Source organism: Antennarius striatus, chromosome 18, assembly GCF_040054535.1.
Source record: "Antennarius striatus isolate MH-2024 chromosome 18, ASM4005453v1, whole genome shotgun sequence".
Lineage (NCBI taxonomy): Eukaryota > Metazoa > Chordata > Actinopteri > Lophiiformes > Antennariidae > Antennarius > Antennarius striatus.
The window spans coordinates 15,138,934-15,159,295 of record NC_090793.1 but is presented as its reverse complement, the minus strand read 5'-3'; the positions used below and the strand labels follow the sequence as shown (position 1 = coordinate 15,159,295).

Below are 20,362 nucleotides of genomic sequence, written 5' to 3'. Positions count from 1 at the left end.
CAGTAACCTTTCTTTTGTGTTCTTTCATCATTCTATCAAAGCAAGAATCAAAAAAGCTATGACATCACATTGATCAAATAAAAGGAAGTGGCTCTAAAACCAATGCCAGGCCAGGATCAAAAAATTCCAGATTTAAGCTTGAAAGGTTATGACATGGCCTTCAGTGAGTCACTGTTGCTGATTTCTGAACAACACCCTAAGCTATTGAATAGGTCATATTGACATTTTGTTATAAAGATATGTTGCTGCTCGAAGATGAACCTGTTGGCCTTGAGCAAATCTCTTCTGCTTCCTATTTCTCACAACAGACACAGCTTGAATCAGTTAAGTAGAAGAATGATGAGCTAAACAAGACTTAATAGTAAAGGACTCAAGTGATGGTATAATGCCGTTTGTCAATAAATGCCAATCACCTTGCACTATGTGAACACTCTCAGTGTGGCTGAATAAATTATAGAACTTAAACTGCACTCCAAAGGATGACTATTAAGGCTCTCATGCAGCTGCCAGACAACAGTGATCTTGTCATTTAATTCCAGTATGATTATCCCATGCCTTGATTGTTAAAAGCTTAATACGGGATTGATTAGCTGTCTTTCATTATTTGAAGTTAATGGCTGCTCGTGGTGTTGAGCTGTTTTGCAAGCTTTGTGTTGTGAATGCAGAATACCTTTGAATGAAGAACACAGGAGCCAATCTGTGCTCACCCTGTTGTTATATCTTGCACTGTGCCTCATTATGAAACAAAGTTATTGGAGCTTGCAGCAATTAAACAGGATCTGACTGCAGTCATGGGTGAATCCGTCTGCAGCTGACCACAAGGGCTTTTCAATGCAATGAGATTGATGGCCAGACTGCAAGGGATTAAATTAATTTCCATAATAGCTGAAGTATGTTTTACTTGACTGTACACAAGAGATTGTTTTCAAATCATCCTTCAGCCATCGAAGATTTAAGCCAAGATTTAAACTGTTATTTAAGATTAAGATTAAAGATTAAATCTACTTTATTGTCCACACGTGGAGAAATTATCTTTACACTCTTCACCCTTTTTGCATGTGGTCACAGTCTTTTTGTCATGCATACACACATAGTTTTCCAGATTTATGGGTTTAGGGATCAGACCTTCCTAACTTTCTATTGTATAACTGATACTTTAAATACCATTTGACATAGTCATTGTAAATTGTTTTATCTCTAGAATAATAACATCACCAGTGAAGTGTCTGGTCATTTGATTCACATTGATGCCATATCTTTCAGGGTACTGTACTTTATTTCACAACACGTCTCATGACTGTTATATAGGACAAAGACTTTTTCAGGAAGGGCTCATCCATTAGGAATACTTGTGTTCTGTGTTTGTGTGTGTGTGTGTGTGCGTGCGTGCGTGCGTGCGTGCATGTGTGTGTGTGTGTGTGTGTGTGTGTGCGTGTGTGTAAGACAGAGAGAAAGAGAGAGAGAGAGAGAGAGAGAGAGAGAGAGAGAGAGAGAGAGAGAGAGAGAGAGAGAGAGAGAGAGAGAGAGAGAGAGAGAGAGAGAGAGAGAGAGAAATCCAGGTGATGAGAAGGTAGCTCAGTATTTGTTCAGACTTTTTTGTTTTTTGAATCACACCTTCCATTTTCACAATATGTGACCTTCAGAAAAGTGATGCCATGTAAACCTCAATCACAATTTTGTTCATTGTCAACATACAATACATTCTTAGAGGTTACATCATTTGAAAGCCCATTTCATCATGACGGTCACTTGATGAAAGTTTTATAATGATCTGAAAATGCATTTGAATAGAAGATTAACATGTCAATCTGGATTTTGATGCTGATACACGTAATCAATATTCTACAATATGGATTCAGTTGAATTTTTGATAGGTTGAACAGCATATTATGTAAAATAATTATTAAATTGTTCTTGTCCAGTGAAAAACCAGGCAATAACATAGTGGTATCTTCTATGAGTTTCTGAATTTTTCTCAGTTCCATGTAAAATTATATCAAGCATGACCATCAAAAATTAAATACAATTGTATTAAAAAATATCCATCTACAACATTGATGCAAATACAGTTTGAAACTACTGAAGGAGCGGTGCCTCACCTAAAAGGTCCACAGATTATTACTTTAATAAATGATTTAATAATACTTCATTAAAATATTTTTGTCCCACACTCACTTGATTTTGAGTCAAGTTACTTTCTTATCATTCACTTTTTTCCCCTTCTTCAAATTATTTGTGGCACAAAAGCACCCTCAGCGGAAATGCTTCCAGTAACCTTACTTTAATCTGATGCAGTGTAACAACATTCAATCAAAGTCAAAGTCTCTGCTGTGTTTTGTTTAATTATTTGTTTGTGAGGTTTTTTCTGTGTCTGTAGATCTTAAGCCCCTTTCCACCATTCCTTCCATTGACTTTACACACCTGATATCCATGGCCTGAATGTCATGGATATCCACGAGAGAGCGTGGTGATCTGTGGCTGAACTTACCACAGCCACAGGTCAAAGAAGATCAACTCACTGTAGTCCTTACCCAAATGTAGACCTGTGAATGTCTGCATAAGCTGAGAAACCTGTCCTGACTTTTTTACTGTGGATTAACAAAATGTGTACACATCATACAGCAGTTATTTATTCACTTATATATTACATATAAAAGATTACTGTTGAATAATGCTCATTTATGTTGAAGAATAGCATCATAACATTATCAGTACTAACAGCTGCCATTTACAGAATGACTGCCTTGTGCCAGGGGTCAGATTTGTGCCACCATCCCATAATGACAGTCTCTTATACTCCCACAGATGAGCGCTCAAACACACTCACACACTCACACATTGGTAGCTTCTCAAGTGGGCTTGAGGTAGTTATAGAGGGCACTGAGTCCTCCTTGCAATACCTCCTGAATCGGCTTGAGGAGGGGGTTGTGAATAATATGAAGTCCTTTATCCAGCGGGTGGCAGGCCAGCCTCCTTAGCCTGCTCAGTAAGTACATTTCCATGGGGACGTTTTGTAAGTCATTAAAGTCCACGTTGAGAAGTTCTAAAGTCTCCAGGAAGCATAGCGTCTTCGGTAGTGTGTGGATACTGTTTCCCTCCACAATTAGGATCTTCAGGTTGACCAAGTCCTGGATCTGATCTGCAATAGTCTCCAGACGGTTGCAAGCCAGGTGCAGAAAGACCAGGCCCTTCATGCTGTAGACGCAGGTTGGGATGTGAGCGATGTGGTTGTGGCTCAGGTTGAGTTTGGTCAGATTGTGCATGGCTGCAAAGCTGCTGGGGAGACCTGTGATCTGGTTGTTGGCCAGGCTGAGCACTTCCAGGCAGGCACAGTAGCCCAGCTCCTCCGGGACTTCACTCAGCCGGTTACGACAGGCAAAGAGAACACGCAGCTTCTTCAGGAGGCCAATCTCTGGTGGCAAACTGGACAGATTGTTTCCCCACAAATTAAGAACAACCAGATTGTCCAAGGTGCCCAGGGCAGGGGGGAGAGAGCACAGGTAGTTCATGGACAAGTTTAGCTTCTGCAGTTCTCGGAGTTCCCACAGCTCTGCTGGGGTTCCATCAAGGCCTCGCATGGCCAGGCTGAGGGTACTATAGCCAAAGTGAACTGTGGTTTGTCTCCGGATCCTCTCAGCGGCCGAGGAAAGGCTTGGCTGTTCGTCTCTCCAAGCACTCTTTCTCCTTTGACTCACGGTCACCTCGTTCAATTCCTTGCTGGAGAGACTGCGAGATTGCCTCCCACCCATTGCCTTCCTGCTTCTATTGCCTGAAGCAATTTGTTAGCATGCAATTAGTTGAATCACTAACATTAACAGCAATGCTGAGGATAATAGCTTCTGATTGCTCTCAAGGGTCCTTGAACGAGCCCCACAGAACATGATCAATTCTGCAGATTGTTGTTCAACTCTTGATGCTTGGCAGCAATTGCACTGGATCCTGGCTGTTTCCTCACTGAGTTAAGTTTCAGGCTGCTGTAACCAAGCACTATGGGGGCTCATGGTCCGCCTTACTCAGACCATGTGCCTTTCTTCCTAGATATCATACCCCAGCTGGTCCTGTCATTTTGCAAGTCCACAGATAGCACCCTTCTCCTGCTCCACCCACCAGGGGAAGGCAGGCCTCGGGATAGGATGCTGTCCGAGATCAATCATTCAAGGTCTCTACCATGATCTCATAGCTCTGATCTTGTATCCCAATGTACAAATATAAACTGGTATTCACAAATATTATCATAACAGGAATGCATTCATGTTCATTTGATTAACTGCACCTGCTAGATTTTGAAAGTGTGGTATATTTTCCTTTTGAAATAATTCAGATTATTTGCATACCATGGCCAGCTCTCACACCTTTTGTTTCACGTGTTGGCCCCTCGCATGAGCTCCCGTCTCAACATAAATATGGCACCAAGCTGGCAGCCATGAAAGCACTGAATCATATCTCAAAAAAGTAACAGTTCTTAGAGGTATTAGTAGAACCTTAGACACAGACGTGTCAGTTTAATCTCAAGTGTTTAAGGACATGGAACATTCCAGTGTATTCCTAGAAAACTCTTCTGCTATTCTAAATCTCATTCATGTGCCCCCAAGGGGAGAATTTCTCTTTCAGTAGAAGCAAATACTGTGGTGCATTTACATTTTAGAATTTGTCTTTCCCCCCAGCAATGTTCACGCTGAGGTAAAATGTTCTTAATGCTCTTTCTCTGTGGAGTTCTTAAAGTATCTTCATAGGTTTCACTGAGGCCTATTTGTCCCAAGACTAGGATTTTCCTAGTATTTAGGTTTAGTTGCTTGAATATTTTTAATATTATGTGTCAACGGAGACTTCAATTTATCTTAAGGCTTGACAGACCAACAGGGAATTCAGACATTCCATTTGAGGCACTTTTACTTTGAGTATTTCATGTCATGCTCTTTTACATTTCTATTCCACTGTAATGCTGAGCAAGATCTTATGTACAGTATGTTACACTTATTTAATAGCTTTAGTTGTTAGTGATCTAACTGATTTGGTGTAAATTACCCAACACTATATTAACTTGTTAAACTTACCCCCACAGTGACCAAGCATATTTGCAAAATATGGCATATATATATATATATATATATATATATATATATATATATATATATATATATATATATATATATATATATATATATATATATATATATATACAGAATGACTATATATATATATATATCAATGCATCTATCTCTATAAATTATTTACTTTTGTATTTTTTTCGAGCAGTATGCAAATAAATGAAAATGTAATCATATGCAAATATAAAGGTAAAGGTTCTCATTCATATTTGTTCTAATCATTCAATCATTAATGATTTTTAAGTTTTCATTCATGGATTTCATTCATGGAGCTAACATGATGAAGGGTATAAATTGGATCTTTGGCTAGATCCACTTTACCTTGACAGCCTTTCAGAGTCTGACCAAGACTCAGAGCAATCTTTGGACATCATTCATCTTTCAGTCCATCATTTTTATTACTGGACTGGTAGAAATAATGACAGTTAGCAGTGATATTCAACTCTGGGGACACTGCTTCAGCTCTGAGGCTACATCAGCACTTATGAATGACAGGCTGAATCATGTATTTGCTGAATTGGACATCGGCAATAAGGCTGTTGGGGCGCACTGCTCATTCAGGCAGCTGCTCGTGCATCATATCTCATCCATTTATTTTTTTTTAGTAAATGTTGACATCTTCACAGCAACTTGTGTAAAAGTGTGTTTCCAGCTGACTGACAAAAGACAAACTACTTATGCAGTCCCCAGTGTTTAGGAGATTTGTGCATGTATGCTCCATGGCTGATTTCACATCAGCAGGATTGCTATATTTGCTGTCCTCTATGAAAAATGACACCTCAACCGTTACTGTCAAAACACCTCCTCCCTGCATGTGAAAACATATCTCCAGAGAGGCACAGAACACATGCTGTCAAATATGCAGAAAGCCACTGCCTTCATATGCATATCCCTCATTATTGGTTAACTGTAGCAATACCTGTGAAACACTGAAATGGATGAACAGATGGATGGAGGAGGCAGTGGTGGAAGCTGGATAGGTATGTGAATGAATGGGCAGAGCCAATAATGCTCATTTCTGTGATGGAGAGATGTCATCATGACATACCTCTCCATAGCACAGTGTTTTCCAACACTTTGTCATAATCTTGCAAGCCATGAATCTTCATTAAATCTCCCTTTTTTAGGCCATGCAGTGTTTCTTTCCAAAAGACTCATCCTTTCTACCGGAGAAACATATGTTTGGAAACAGCTTGAGATTTAAATTACAAGAAAATGGGATTCACCGTTTTTCTTTCATTCACACAACACCTTAATACCAAACCCCATTAGTAGTAAATGAGGATGAGTTATTCAGTCTGGGAACAGAAACACCCTCCAGTCCTCAGGGTGACAAAAATGATCTCATTTGAGGAAGCTCATCTGGTTATGTGGCACAATAATGGCTCCAGACGAGCTACCTTTAAACTCCAGTTCAAGATATATACCATTATTACTTGTTCATTACTGTGGAGGCTTCTAGCAATGACAGGTGATATATGGCCTTACTGCCACAGAATCTGCCTTAGGTATCTCTGTCCTTTTGAAATGTAAGGAGTACCTACCAAGACCCAAGGCTCTTTAAAGTCTATATTGCAGACACATTACTCCCTGTAGCCAAAACTCTTATTGAAGTTTCACTGTAGTCCGATTACAAGACAAGAGACAAGAAATATGCATTTTCCAAGTCTGTTGAGTTTCTCAGACAAAATTAGCAGCATGGAAGAGAGAGATGGAAGAGAGCATGTGAGCAGGGTGGATGGAGAGCCACCTGAGCTGATAATCGTCTATTATTCAGCAGGTGCAAATGTGAATATTCACACTATTGGACACTTTCCACTTCCAGTATGTGCATGCTTAATGCATCAACCCAGCTAATGTCTGTGGAAGTGGCTGTGCATTTTTGTCAAAATTGAGGATATTTCACACATTTGAATTACCATCTGGAAAGTGACTGCAACACTGCTCTGCCCAAACCTCCAGGTGACACAAAGGATCTACTCAGCAATGCAAATTAGCATGGGGAAAATTTGAGAGTGTCCAACAAATCTGCTTGGAGGCCGAATGCCAGGCCAAGAACATTTCATTTCAATGTTTCAAATGTTCATTTATTTACCAGATTGGACACACTGAGGTTGCCCTTGGCTGCCTGTGCAGATAGTCAATGCATCCTTTAATTTACCTTGTATCAAGTCAGTTTTAACATATGCATTGCTACTTCGAAGACAAATTTCTGCAAAGAACACAAACCAAAACTTGTTCCTATCTCACATCCCTTAATATTCCTTAGAATATATCTCACCTTTTATTGACTCTGATTGAGGCAGCACCTCTGCCGCCTAATCTCCCTGCCCTGATCACATGCTATGTATCAGCCAGATTCATCTTTAGATAAACTGGGACAACATGATGAATAGAAAATAAAGGCACCCAGGGGAGAGCACTATCCGGGTTAACTCCACCACATAAAGATACCATTTGTAATGATAGCTGGAATCAACAGGGAAGTGTAGTGAGCAAAGCTAACTGGGCTCGAAAGTGACCAAATCAGTCCTGAGTTTGCTGATGCAGCAGATGGAGCATACAAACCAATTGTGCTGTGACACCACAAGCGGGGTGATGAAATACTGCTGAAAAGCCTATCTGGGTCTCACCTGCTCGCTGCCACTGATACAGGATACTGGGAGCCAAAGAAAAGCTGCTGTACAATCCAACCAGTTGTGATCTGGTCACGATGGGATAAACTGTCAATACTTTGGGATGAGATGGGGCCAAATGATTTATTTGGATCTCAGGCTTTGACCTTGTCACTGCATGAAAACAGCAAGAGCCACGATTGACAGTAATGGACTTCTCCAAAGCTGCATTCGATACCTGATACCAGTTAACATTAGAGGCCTCTACTCTGTGTGGACCATGAAATGGACACCTGCTGGGCAGATCAAATAGGAATGCAGTATCGAGAGAAACTTATATGGTAGTATTTCTATATGTAGGTGATTTGTACACGTGTAACCCTCAAAACAAGTTAATACAAATATAACCAAAACAACAACTACAACAACAACAATCAGCTTCGGGAGAAAAACTAATCATTCTTAAAGTTTGAAATATCAAAAGCGCAACAGCATTTTTTTGGTCATTTTTAAAGTACATCTAAAAGATAGAATTTGTTAATTTGTCATAGCTGAAAATGAACATTTGACAGGGTGAAATATCACAGCTTTACGTTTCAACATTTGTCAAAAATTTCGAGCACATCTGATGTAGTCTGGAAAAGCATCCAGTAAATAAATAACTATTGTAGAATAAGTATGGAATAGGTATGGAATAAAATGCAGTTTTTAGAAATCTTACTAGGAAATATTAGCAACATCTTAGGAAAAATACACTGAGCCTTTCAGTGGATGTTGGGCAAGTTGACGATAATGATCAAATAATTAAAATAGACTAGTTCACACCAATATTTCAGGTTCAAAACTAAATATTTCTTTACTTTTAAATTACCTGAATGACTACACACCAGTGACTAATTTGCTTAATGATACACTCGAAGGCTGCTGGTCTTCTACAATGCAGTCTAGTACAAGTCTGTCTACTGCTAATTGAGAAATGAACACTCATGCTTACAAGGTTTCATGAGTTTGGACTGAGTGGTGGAACATTGCAGTAGTTGGAACATTATCTTACCTTTTGATTTCTTGGAGACTTCACTTACTTGTATTTATTTTCTAAAATGTATAGAATATTTGAGTCCATTTTTAAAAGTGAAATATGGAAGCTCCCATCTGTTTTTTTGTTGTTGTTTTTTGTCCTGTTGGCAATATGGATTTGTTCTGATGTGGTTTTAGATCCATTCACATGTTGAAATAGGTCGGCGTCTCTGGCGACAGCTGTGTTTGAACAAGTCATATTAATGTTGTTATGAAGTAACATTTCTTAGTTGCAAAATAATGTGTTTAGTGCACCACTCACCGAAAACATGAACACTTTGAGACAACAGGCTCTTCTTAACAAACAAGTAATTGACAATTAAGCCATGAACTCTTGTATAATTCTTCTTCTTCTTCTATAAATTGCCATTTGGTTCCAGAATAATGAATTTTTTAACAAAAATCTCAGACCTTTCTGTAGGAAGTAACATTTTGGAATCAATTTGTTTGAATACAGAAGTTTTGTCTGATTATTGACTAATATGTTCCAATCCCACTGCTGAGCCTGTCTATTAAATGTAATTGGTAATGGCCGCAGCGAGAGTGTGTCTTACAGGATGTGCAAATTAGCAAATGAGTGGTGCAGCAGCAGGATATTAGAAGGAAAGAGAGGGGAACGCATCAATAGGCCAAATCATTGCAAAAGGCAAATTGGAGACAAAAGTGTGTGGAGAATGTTATGTGAATGTAGCAGGTGAGGTATAAACTGGAGTTACAGTAGTATTTATTAATGTGTGTCAGGTGTGGTGGAGAAAGTTTTTATTCTGACAGCTCAGACAGATGACAGTTCAGTTCCATCACAGATTGTGTTAAAGTGTTAGACCTCGAATCATAGACTGTGACATGTTCTGCTGTGCAAATTAGGATTCTTGCCAGGTCGTCACTACCAGCAATCCATAAATGTTTCATGTGGTGCTGATATGGAAATTATTAGCTCCCTACAATGACACCTTGTGAGAGTTGGATAATGATGGCTGTCTTTCAGGCTTGTGTGACTCTGGATACAGTCCAACAACTGAGGCCCAGCCTGACATGGGAATCTGCCAGTTAGGAATGACTGTGTTGCATTCAATAAGTATATAAAAGTCTCAGAGCCTTAAAAACATGCAGTGGATATCTTCTAGGCATTGGTCAGACTCTCTGCTGAAAGATGCAACATGAATGTATTCCACTGAGTTAAATACACATTCTATTTCATGAGGTTTGTGAGTGGGTCCAGGTGCCTGTTGGTGGCACAGACCCAGTTGGAGGATGTGGTCGACTCGCTATGCTCAGGCTGGCATACTAACAGAGCCAGGGGAACTTTTCATAGAGAGTTGAAAGAAGATGGTGGTGCCGCACACCCAGGGTTCAGAAACACGAGCTCCAGCTGCATGTCCACTAGCATCGCGGAAACAAATTTGAGATTGGAAAATAAATATTGGACATTCAAGACAGTTTTTGACAGGAATATCAATGTCATGATATCATAATAGTATCTTGCAGTTGAGAGAATTGTATTGTACGCACATGAGATTCTGCGAGAAAAGTTGTAGGGGTGCAAAAAAGAATTTTTCCAATCTCAAGGGATGAAACAATGGCTAAAGGGCTTAAGGTATTATTTCTCTGAGGCTTGTGTAAGCCTTTTATTAAAGTAAGACAATCTTGTCATACACCTGTTGCTCTGGCATGGAGGTATTTATTGGTGGCCTATGTAAGCACACTGTAATCCCTGGCTGGAACCATTGTGACCTATCCCTGGTCATCATAATTTCCTGAGTATGTGTGTGAGACCAGAGAGGAAGAGAGAAATAGAGAGAGAGAAAGAGAGGAGAGACAGAGAGAGAGAGAGAGAGAGAGAGAGAGAGAGAGAGAGAGAGAGAGAGAGAGAGAGAGAGAGAGAGAGAGAAAGGCGGATAAAAAAGAAAAAGAGCAATGTAGGGGGAGAGAAAGTGACAGGGTTGTGTGTGAGTGTGTGTCTCTGTGTATATGTGTGAATGCAGTGATTGTCGGCACTCTTCAGCCATTTCATTCTTCTTCTTTTTTTGACACCCAATGTCATGCAGAACAAATCGCCAATTGCTGACACCAGTGATTCCTTCTCTCTGGTGCTGAGAAGTGTGTGTGGAGGCGAAACAGTTGGGTCTCAGTGACAGGGAGTTGGACAGTTCTGTGATTAAGTACTAATGGCCCTGGACTTGACAGGGAAACAGGATTTTATTGGTCACATGGCAAGAAATACTGGACACCCTTGGGTATATGAACTATTTTTGTGAGAGTGACAGTTTTGGTCTAAAACTCTCTAGATCGCCATATAAACTATATGAAGTATCTTTAATATCCAACATGAAAGTTTCACAGACTGAATCCTGGTGTTTGTGAGGAGTTTAAAGGCAAAGAGAGCCATCATCATTCCGCCACCTTCAAAACGCCTGCCTGTGGTTTGGCTGAATGCAGTTATATTAAGATCTGGTAATTTTATTATATCTATAATAATGGAATGATCTATCTGTTGTGATAATTGGGCACGAGTGTGATCTGATGCACTGCATGCGTGTAGTTCTTGAGAGGCGGTGCTTCATTTTAAAGGTTTTGACTGGTCAGTGAGTCTAAACAGGAGAGGGAAACACACACTAAATACAAGGTAATGTTGACGTCAAGTTTAATATGCATTGGCGCGGATGCAGACCTCTGGTGGTGCAGAATGCGTCTGAGTGAGACACATGAATGGTGTTATAGAGACATCTACTGGACTTCTAAGGGAAAGGTAAGATTTCTTCTTCCACAATAGAACAGCCACGTAAATCGTCAAGGAACATTTCGTTAATAACTAATTTCAAAGTAATAGACTGGATTTAGAATTGTGGATTTGTGTAAGGCATTTTATTTATGAGCTCAAAAGGCCCTCTTTACCTCTACAGATGATGTGTGTTCACCATACTTACTTTATATGTCTGCATGCTTGCTTGTGATTTCTTAAAATTGCTACACAGTTGTTTATAGCTAGAGAACTACTTGTTGAAATCCAGACTTTGGTAACTGTGTGTGTACGTTCCCTCTGGGTCTAAACAAAAGATCAAAAACAAAACAATAACGACGAACAAACATACATTAGGCAAATTGATAACTCTAAATTGTTCATAGGTGTCAATCCATATCATATCATAGAAAATATCAATACTATTTATTTTTACTTCGCTTTTGCTTCAATAAATATTAAATGTAAGACTTCAACCTGCAGAAAAGTATTTCCACACTGCTGCCTTTACATTTAATTTTATGACTTAAAAATTGACTATTTTTCCATGATGGCTACTCCCATAAAGACTATAACAGTAATACAAAGCAAATTTATCAATATAATAACAATATTATATTTATTGATGATGATGATGATGATAGTTTTTGATTCGCTCTTGGATGGGAAATGCTGATTGCACGGTAAATTGTTATACATGCAGTAGAAAAACATAAATATACGACATATCGAAAATATCCAAAAGTAAAAAATAATAGTAATAAACGTTTATGTGTAAAGAAAATGTCTTCAGGTCAGTATCGCTGGCCTCTGACGCTCCCAGAAATGAATGGCATTCCACAGACCCACTAAGCTCATCATAACACAAGAAACAACCAATCACATTCTAGATGGAGGGCGCTGTTTCTTGACGAGCATTTATTTTATGCAATCAAATGCTAACAGTACGGATTAATGCCCGCCTTCATGCCGGGCACAGCCAATTAGGACGAAGCAGTAATTACTAATTTATTATCTCGCAAAGGGGAGTGACGCAGTTGTAGATCGTTTAAACTCCATGGCTCCCTTGCATGACCTGAATTAACATTTAATTTTTAATCTGTAGACGTAAAATTCCTCATAAACAGATAAAAGGAAAGGTTCCTGCTGTCGTCTGGAGGCTGTATGTCGAATCTTCACGCCTCTTGAATTTGGATGCCATTCCGGTTGGAGGTTGCGGTACAACCCGAGGACTAGATGCGATAACCAGAACGAGATATGCCGCAGCCGAAATCACGAAAAATCGCCATCCTCGGGTACAGATCCGTAGGTGAGTTTCTACATCACTCTATACAGGGAGGATACGGCAACTGAAAGGCCTCAGATGAGATGCATAGGCAAATTATAACGACCGTTCGGCCCGGGCAGAATGTAAACCGAAAGCACCTCCCATAATAGAATGAAATGACAGGGAGTGGGATCTGACGCGCAACATCTCAGAGCGCCACCAGGTGAGACGTGGCCTGGTGCTTCCTAAACCAGGAGGCCTCCAGTAATGAGCTCAAAAGACGCAGATATTTTATTTTCTATCACGTTTCCTCCCATCTGTGACACTACCGTGGGTTACTTGATGTCATGTTCCACGGGATCACCACATTTCATGCGTAACTGTGAAGCTAATCGTGGACCAAAAAAAAAAAAGACGCAGCGCGTTACGCCGTGAGCGTGTGCTCAGAATGGGGAAATGGCACACATGGCGCACCTGGAGCACTAAAACACTACCATGTTTCTGTGCAAGTTGTGTGGTCGAGTGTGTAAAAAGATGTTGTAGCGATCGCCTCAGTGGAGGTTTGAACGTATTCTGTGGCCCTTAGATGTCTAGATGGAGAGATGGATGGACTGATCGATAGACAGATACACACTTTCATGATCCTGGAAGAAAAAAAAAAAGGGCATCCAGGTTTGCCATAAGGGAATTGTTTTCTTTTTTTTTGCCTGAGGTGAATTTTAGTCTTTTATGTACAGCAATAGAACTGATCCACACGAATGTCAAGCTATATTTTCAGTAAATGGTGTTTTATAAACTTTCAATGCTGTTGTTTTCACATATGCAGTGATTTTCTGATCTATCGAAACGATCCTTGTGAATAATACTACTGTGTTTTACAGGAAAGTCCTCCTTGACAATTCAGTTTGTGGAAGGCCAGTTTGTCGACTCCTATGATCCCACAATAGAAAACAGTAAGTGGCAACTTCGAGGTTTTGTTTTATCTCGGTTCATAATCAAGGACTCCCCACAGGTAACTTATTAGTGGAAACTGTGAGTCATTGACAGCAAAAAACCAAACAAACCCAAGTATAATATAATAAAGATAACTTTTTCCCTCGAGTGGAAGTAATGCTCTTCTCAGCTCAGTTTGTTCCTTGTGTGAAAGCCCCGTTTACTAACGTGTAAACCAATTTTTGGCGGCCAAGCCGTCATTTGGAGACCTGAAAACACGAATCTGTCTTACAGCCTGGACAACATGTGAAGTCTGGATGTGCTTATTGCTCCCAAGGAAAACCTTACTGAAATAAATAGTGAAATAAATATATTTATTTGATGTATTTATTCTCTTGCTTGCAGCTCCATGTTGTGGATGGAGTTGCTCACCTGCCATGGAGATGGTGTAGTTGTTGTCACGTGACCTGAGTGCAGGATTGCTGTTACATGATCGCTTTATAAATGATACATCAGGTTGTTGTGTAGAAATAATCTATTGTGTCAAATCTAACAGCTACAAATCTGCTAATTACTTTCTTTATTATCACATATTAAATCTATAAAGTGTGTCAGATCTTGTTTTGTGTTGTTGCCTTTTGTCTGACCAGTGGTCCAGAATTCACACCCATTAGATGTACAGCAATAGAACAAAGAAAATGTGGACATCCTCACATTTAGAAGCTGAAATGATAAATGGAAGGGTGTAATTTTTAAATTTCCCCTCCAAATATTTACTAAGCCTATTTTTTTTATTTATAATATGAAGGTTACTTTTATTCAAACTTCATGTCTCAGTAATATGAGTGCTTGGAAAGATGAAGTGCAACCCAAACACAACACCAGCCGATTTTACAGTTTTCCACAACCAGAACCGAAAAAAGAAAAGAAAAGGAAAACCTGCTTCACTTTAGAAACTCATGTATGCTTTTGTTTTTTATAAAGTAACCTTCAAATCTGTTTGGACATCACTGGCTCAGAGACGGAACCTTACTCGAACAGGACATTTTGTGTAAGGAGAGCCTGACATAGTCATGAGCCTCTAAAAGAAACATAAATTCCCAGACTCTCAGGAGATTTGAGTCTAAACTTTCCCTTTTGGCTGTTTCTCTTTTTCTCAACATGTTCGCTCACATATCACCCTGCTTTTCTGGAGTTTGCGTCTATAAATAATCTTCGGATGCTTAACATAAAGTGAAGTGTCAGCGTTATCAGCCCGATGCTGCAGGCAGTGCATTCCTGCAGTCCTACTGTGGATTATATGACCCATCTCCAGGCAGATATTGACATTTTTCTGCTAAATGAACTCAGTGGCACCAAAATGGATCCATAACTGTTTTGTGTCTTGTGCGTCTAGAGACCTACACACTAATGAAGATGCAGTTGGCTGTATATACGGTGTATAAACAGTGTACTGGTTTCACAGCATAGAGTGGAAAACAGTCATCATGTCATGCACATTACCAGCCTATCTGGGCGTATTGAATTCTAACGTACTGATATAATAGTAAAATAAAATAGATTGTGTTTTGTGAAATCATTAAGATAAATGTTTTTATTGAAAGTTGATATTGAACGAATACTATAAAGTAGATTAACTTTGTTTTTATTTCCTTTTGTCACAGACAATGCAGGTATTTAATCAATCATTAAATTAATAAACAAATTAATAACCACAGGCAGGCAGGGAGAGCAACAACATGTATCTTTGTCGAGGCTAATTGTTCAGTCAAATTATCTCAAAGTGCAACACTCAGGTTTGTATTTCCAAATATATTGACAAAGTTATTACATTGTTGTCTGAATGTGGTTGTGTGAAGAGGGATGGACATTTCTGTGTGCCAGCTGGTCGCTCTCATCCAGAAACAATGCAGTCTGAGATTGGACTTTTGACTAAAAACTGCATCACTTTCTCCATTTCTTGCCACTGTTTCATATCATGGATGTATAAAGATTTGTAGGTGTTTGAATACTCATAAAATCTAGCAATAGATAGATAGATAGATACTTTATTAATCCCAGAGGAAATTGTACATATCCACTGCTCAGGCATTACATAACGAATAAATACTGAATAAACACCACGAGAAAAAGAAACACTGACATCACAGGACATACCACAAGACATACACTACACTAGGAATTATATACTAAACTATAACTAAGATATAAACAGTATAAAATTAAAAATATAGCAGTGTTAAATTAAAATATAAACAGTATACAATTAAAATATAAACAGTATACAATTAAAATATAAACAGTATAAAATTAAATTAAAATATAAAGTGTAAAATTAAAATATATACAGTATAAAATTAAAAATATAACAGTATTAAATTAAAATATAAACAGTATAAAATTAAATTAAAATATAAACAGTGTAAAATTAAAATATAAACAGTATAAAATTAAAATATAAACAGTATAAAATTAAAATATAAACAGTATAAAATTACTGTATTAAATCCATTCAACCGCGTTCTGACCACGCCACCTCCCCCCCGCTCCTCCTGAGAGAGTCATTGTACCCCCTGATGGCACGGAGCACAAAGTAGGACCTCAGCCACTAAGGCATCTAAGGCATCTTAAGGCGTCTTCATGCAGAGCTGTGTTTATTTATTGACAGTGAAAAATAATTTGTACGCGCTTTGTAAAAAGTTAGAGTTCCTGACCCATGCAATTCAGCAAGAGTAGCAGAAATGATATTTGTTACATGTTAATATAACATACGACATGCTCCATACTTTTTGTTTGGAATTTTATATTTGTCAGTGTTGTTTTGAGAAGTATTGATCATCCATGCTTAAAATATTTCATTTCATTATTTGTCTTTAGCGTCGATTAATTTCTCCTTTGTCGTTTCCCTTCAACTGCAGCATTCACTAAAATGATCACAATAAACGGGCAGGAGTACCATCTTCAGCTGGTAGACACAGCGGGACAGGTATGACTCAAAGCATTAGCTGTTATGTCAGTCATGACACATCACACTCTGGTGTTTTCTGCCTCATGAATTGCTTTGGATCATTTCAAGTCCAAGCTTTAACTTTGCATCAGAGTGTCATCAGGATTTTTCCTTGTCTGCAGGATGAGTACTCCATCTTCCCACAGACCTACTCCATAGATATAAATGGGTACATCCTGGTCTATTCAGTCACATCCAACAAAAGGTATGGAAAAACAACTATCTAGTAAGTTCTGTATAGTGTCCTGATTGGTGGCAGTTCGCAAGGACTTGGCTTGGGGACCATCACTCAATGTGTGTGTGTGTGTGTGTATGTGTGTGTCTATGTGTGTGCGATGTATATGTGTATGTGTGTGTTCAACATATGGAGTGCAAAAAGAATTTCCCTACTGGTGATTAATAAAATATCCTAAATCCTTAAATCAGTGTGCAGTTCAGGAGAACTGAAGGATGATTGTTTTCTGTTGGTCCTTTCAGCTTTGAAGTTGTACAAGTTATCCATGAAAAACTGTTGGACATGGTCGGAAAGGTCCAGTAAGTACTTATTTTGTTGTCCAAGGAATTCAAATATGTATGTAGTATATCATCCGTTAATGACAACTTACCGTTTATTTTTTCCTGTTATGCAGAGTACCAATTATGCTTGTGGGAAACAAAAATGACCTACATATGGAGCGGTATGTTCTACTACACACCTAACATATACAGTACATTTGGTCTCACACACACACACACACACACACACACACACACACACACACACACACACACACACACACATTCCAGTTGTGAAGGCACTGTTGTAAACAAACACGCTACTACTTGCTGATGTGTGTTTTCTTAGCCAGGTGCATGCAAGATGCTTTACTCTATGCAACTTTATACTAACACATTTGTTATGAATGAAGTTTAGTAATAAAAAAAATACACTTGCACATATTTACTGTGAAATATTTATGAGTTTGTGTGTGTGTGTGCGTGCGTGTGTGTTTTGTAGTGTTATCAGCTGTGAAGAAGGAAAAGCATTAGCCGACTCCTGGAACGCTGCCTTCATGGAATCCTCAGCTAAAGAGAACCAGGTACGATTCTGAGCTGCAGATATGATGTTCTGTAGGAAGTGGTTTGTTCATATTCCATCTGGATTTTATGTGTTTGCATTGGGCTGGCAGAGTGGGGGGTGTGGTGGGGTGGAGGCCAGTCATAGTGTTTTATTACATACATAGTCTCCTCAGTCTTTTATAAAATGGCACCAGTGAATAAACAAGGGATGAAGTGAACTTTGCGACACATTCTGCTATAGATTTTAGCTTTCATATCTGCACTAGGAACACAAGCTTATGTGTACTGTGTGCAACTCAGAGTAGTTCATAATCCTGCAAACCTGTTGAGCCTAGGAAACAAACAAAAAAATTATCATAAACTATTATGTTCTAAAATTAAATACAGGGGGGAAATGTGTGCAATTTGTTTGAATATGGAGATAGTTCTTACAAGGGATGCTTTGGATATATATTCTGCAGAAACATCTTGACTGAACACGCCCGAAAGTTAAGAAACATGAAGCACCATTTCCATTCACAAGATAAATTATTGACTTTTATTTTTATCTGTTTTCTTTATCAGACGGTTCAGCCAAGACTGAACAATGTAGTCAGAATTCTCACAATCAGATGAATCAAAGATTGTTCATTTTATCTACTGAAAATTTTCTCCTCTGATGCTGTTTTTCTTAAACAGTTAAAATGATTAAAAGTAGTCATTCGGTTTCAAGAAAATTGATCAGTGACAAAAGTGTCGTCGTAAGTCAGGGTGGTGAAAAGGGGAACCTTGACAACAGAATGACTCATCATTGGCCATCATGGACAAGAGCATGTAAAAGTTATACAATGTTCTCTGCTGTTGTGAAGGTTTCCAAGTGAAATGAAAAAAAAAAAAAGCCCTGATGATGTCATTGTCAGCTGAGCGCACTGTTAAATTTCTCCAATCAAAAAAAAAACAACTGTGAAGAATAAACTTTCCACAACCAGTCAATATTTTGACATTCACAGGGGATGAAATTACTCTTTTGAAGAATCATAGATAACTTTTGTCAGATTATGAAGCTTTACTTAGATGCATTTTATTTAAACACTATTTTTTTTGAAACCGATAAGAGTTATTTTTAACAATGTGAAAATTTATTATAAGGAAATCTGTTGATCTGCTTTAAATCAATTTATCAAAAAGCAACAGCCTATGTTTAGCCTAAAGCCAGTGACGCTCCACTCTAGGAAGTATGTGACTGAGACATGTGATACCATCCTGTGTGTGTGCGCACTTTATTTTCTCTGCTGCAGACGGCTGTGGAGGTTTTCCGAAGGATGATCCTGGAGGCAGAGAAGATGGATGGCGGTGTGCAGCCAGGAAAAACGTCCTGCTCCATGATGTAGAGCCGCCCAATCAACGCACAGGACACTGCACTGGGATATCCCATTACTTGAAGGCTAGCTGCCAGTTCCACTCCACCTCAGCTGACTCCACCCCACCTGCCTCCCAGGGTCCTAAATATCCAATACAGTGCGCCCTCGTTCTTCGCCGTTAATGCGTTCCAGGAACCACACGCAATTGAGGAATCCGCAATCGAGATCGCGATCTATTTTATCTTATTATTTACAATAATAAAACGTCTACGAACCCTCCCCATACTGATATTAAACCACCTTTTGTCTGTGTTACCTTTTCCCGCACTCTTATCGACAGTTTAAAGCACTTTTGTGTCTCACGAAAGTCCGAGACTGACGGAACGGAGCGCACTTCCGGATGGCGTCAGCCAATAGAATGCGCGTACGATATCACGTGATTGCCGACCAAAAATCCACAATGAGGTGAAGTCGCAATCATTGACACGCGATCGCGCGAGGTTCGCACTGTACTTTCTATTTATGGCTCTGATTCCACTGTTATTTATCAGTATTTCCTACTCCCTTGTCATCCTTGTTTTTCTTCGTGTGTTTCATGAAAACAGGATGAGTGGTGGTTTCCTTGTCTTGTATTGTCTACCATCCACCCTTCTTCCATCTCTGTGCCCAGCACTGATGCAAAACACTGAACATAATTTGGGTGTATCAGAAAAAATGTTTTCCTGTGCTCAGTGATGAACCAAAATTAAGGCCAGAGGTTGTAGTGGCTTGATGCATCTTAGCTTCTCATTATGCAGCTCCCACGTAGACTACGAGCCCTGCCCTGTTTGAATAGCAAATGATTAGAGAAATGTCATGTCTGCCTCTCATATACTCTGAATATTAATAAGTGAACATGGACGTTTCTTCTGATACATCTCCAGCTGTTTGGGCCCTCCAATAAACAGCTCTTTTTCTACTTCTACATCTCCATGCAGCACCCAATCCTGTGTTTCTCAGTTTTGTTTTTATTGCAGTTACTGTCAGCCAAAAAAATCTGCATCCATTTTCTAATGTTGAAAATGTTGTACAAATGTTTTTGATTGTAATCATTAAAGCAAAAAGTGATTATGTAAAGTGTCCGACTTTGACTGTGTGTTACAACACAGACTGATGAGTTACGGTTTTTATTAGAAAGAGGGTGGCTAATTACTTATTATTTTAAAAAGACTAGATAAAA

At 39.0% G+C, this 20,362-nt stretch overlaps 2 protein-coding genes across 2 annotated transcripts; one reads left to right on the top strand and one right to left on the bottom strand.

Annotated features, from left to right (window-relative positions):
• Window positions 1-2,849: 2,849 nt before the first annotated feature.
• Window positions 2,850-3,749, bottom strand: LOC137612720 (leucine-rich repeat-containing protein 30-like). The gene has a single exon (XM_068341391.1). The coding sequence runs from the start codon at window positions 3,747-3,749 to the stop codon at window positions 2,850-2,852; it is 900 nt and encodes a 299-aa protein (XP_068197492.1).
• An 8,790-nt stretch (window positions 3,750-12,539) lies between these two features.
• Window positions 12,540-20,253, top strand: LOC137612721 (GTP-binding protein Rheb). Its single transcript, XM_068341392.1, has 8 exons — window positions 12,540-12,846; window positions 13,686-13,757; window positions 16,656-16,723; window positions 16,867-16,949; window positions 17,222-17,278; window positions 17,374-17,421; window positions 17,742-17,823; window positions 19,081-20,253. The coding sequence occupies exons 1-8, from the start codon at window positions 12,795-12,797 to the stop codon at window positions 19,171-19,173; spliced, it is 555 nt and encodes a 184-aa protein (XP_068197493.1). The 5' UTR covers window positions 12,540-12,794; the 3' UTR covers window positions 19,174-20,253.
• Window positions 20,254-20,362: the final 109 nt, after the last annotated feature.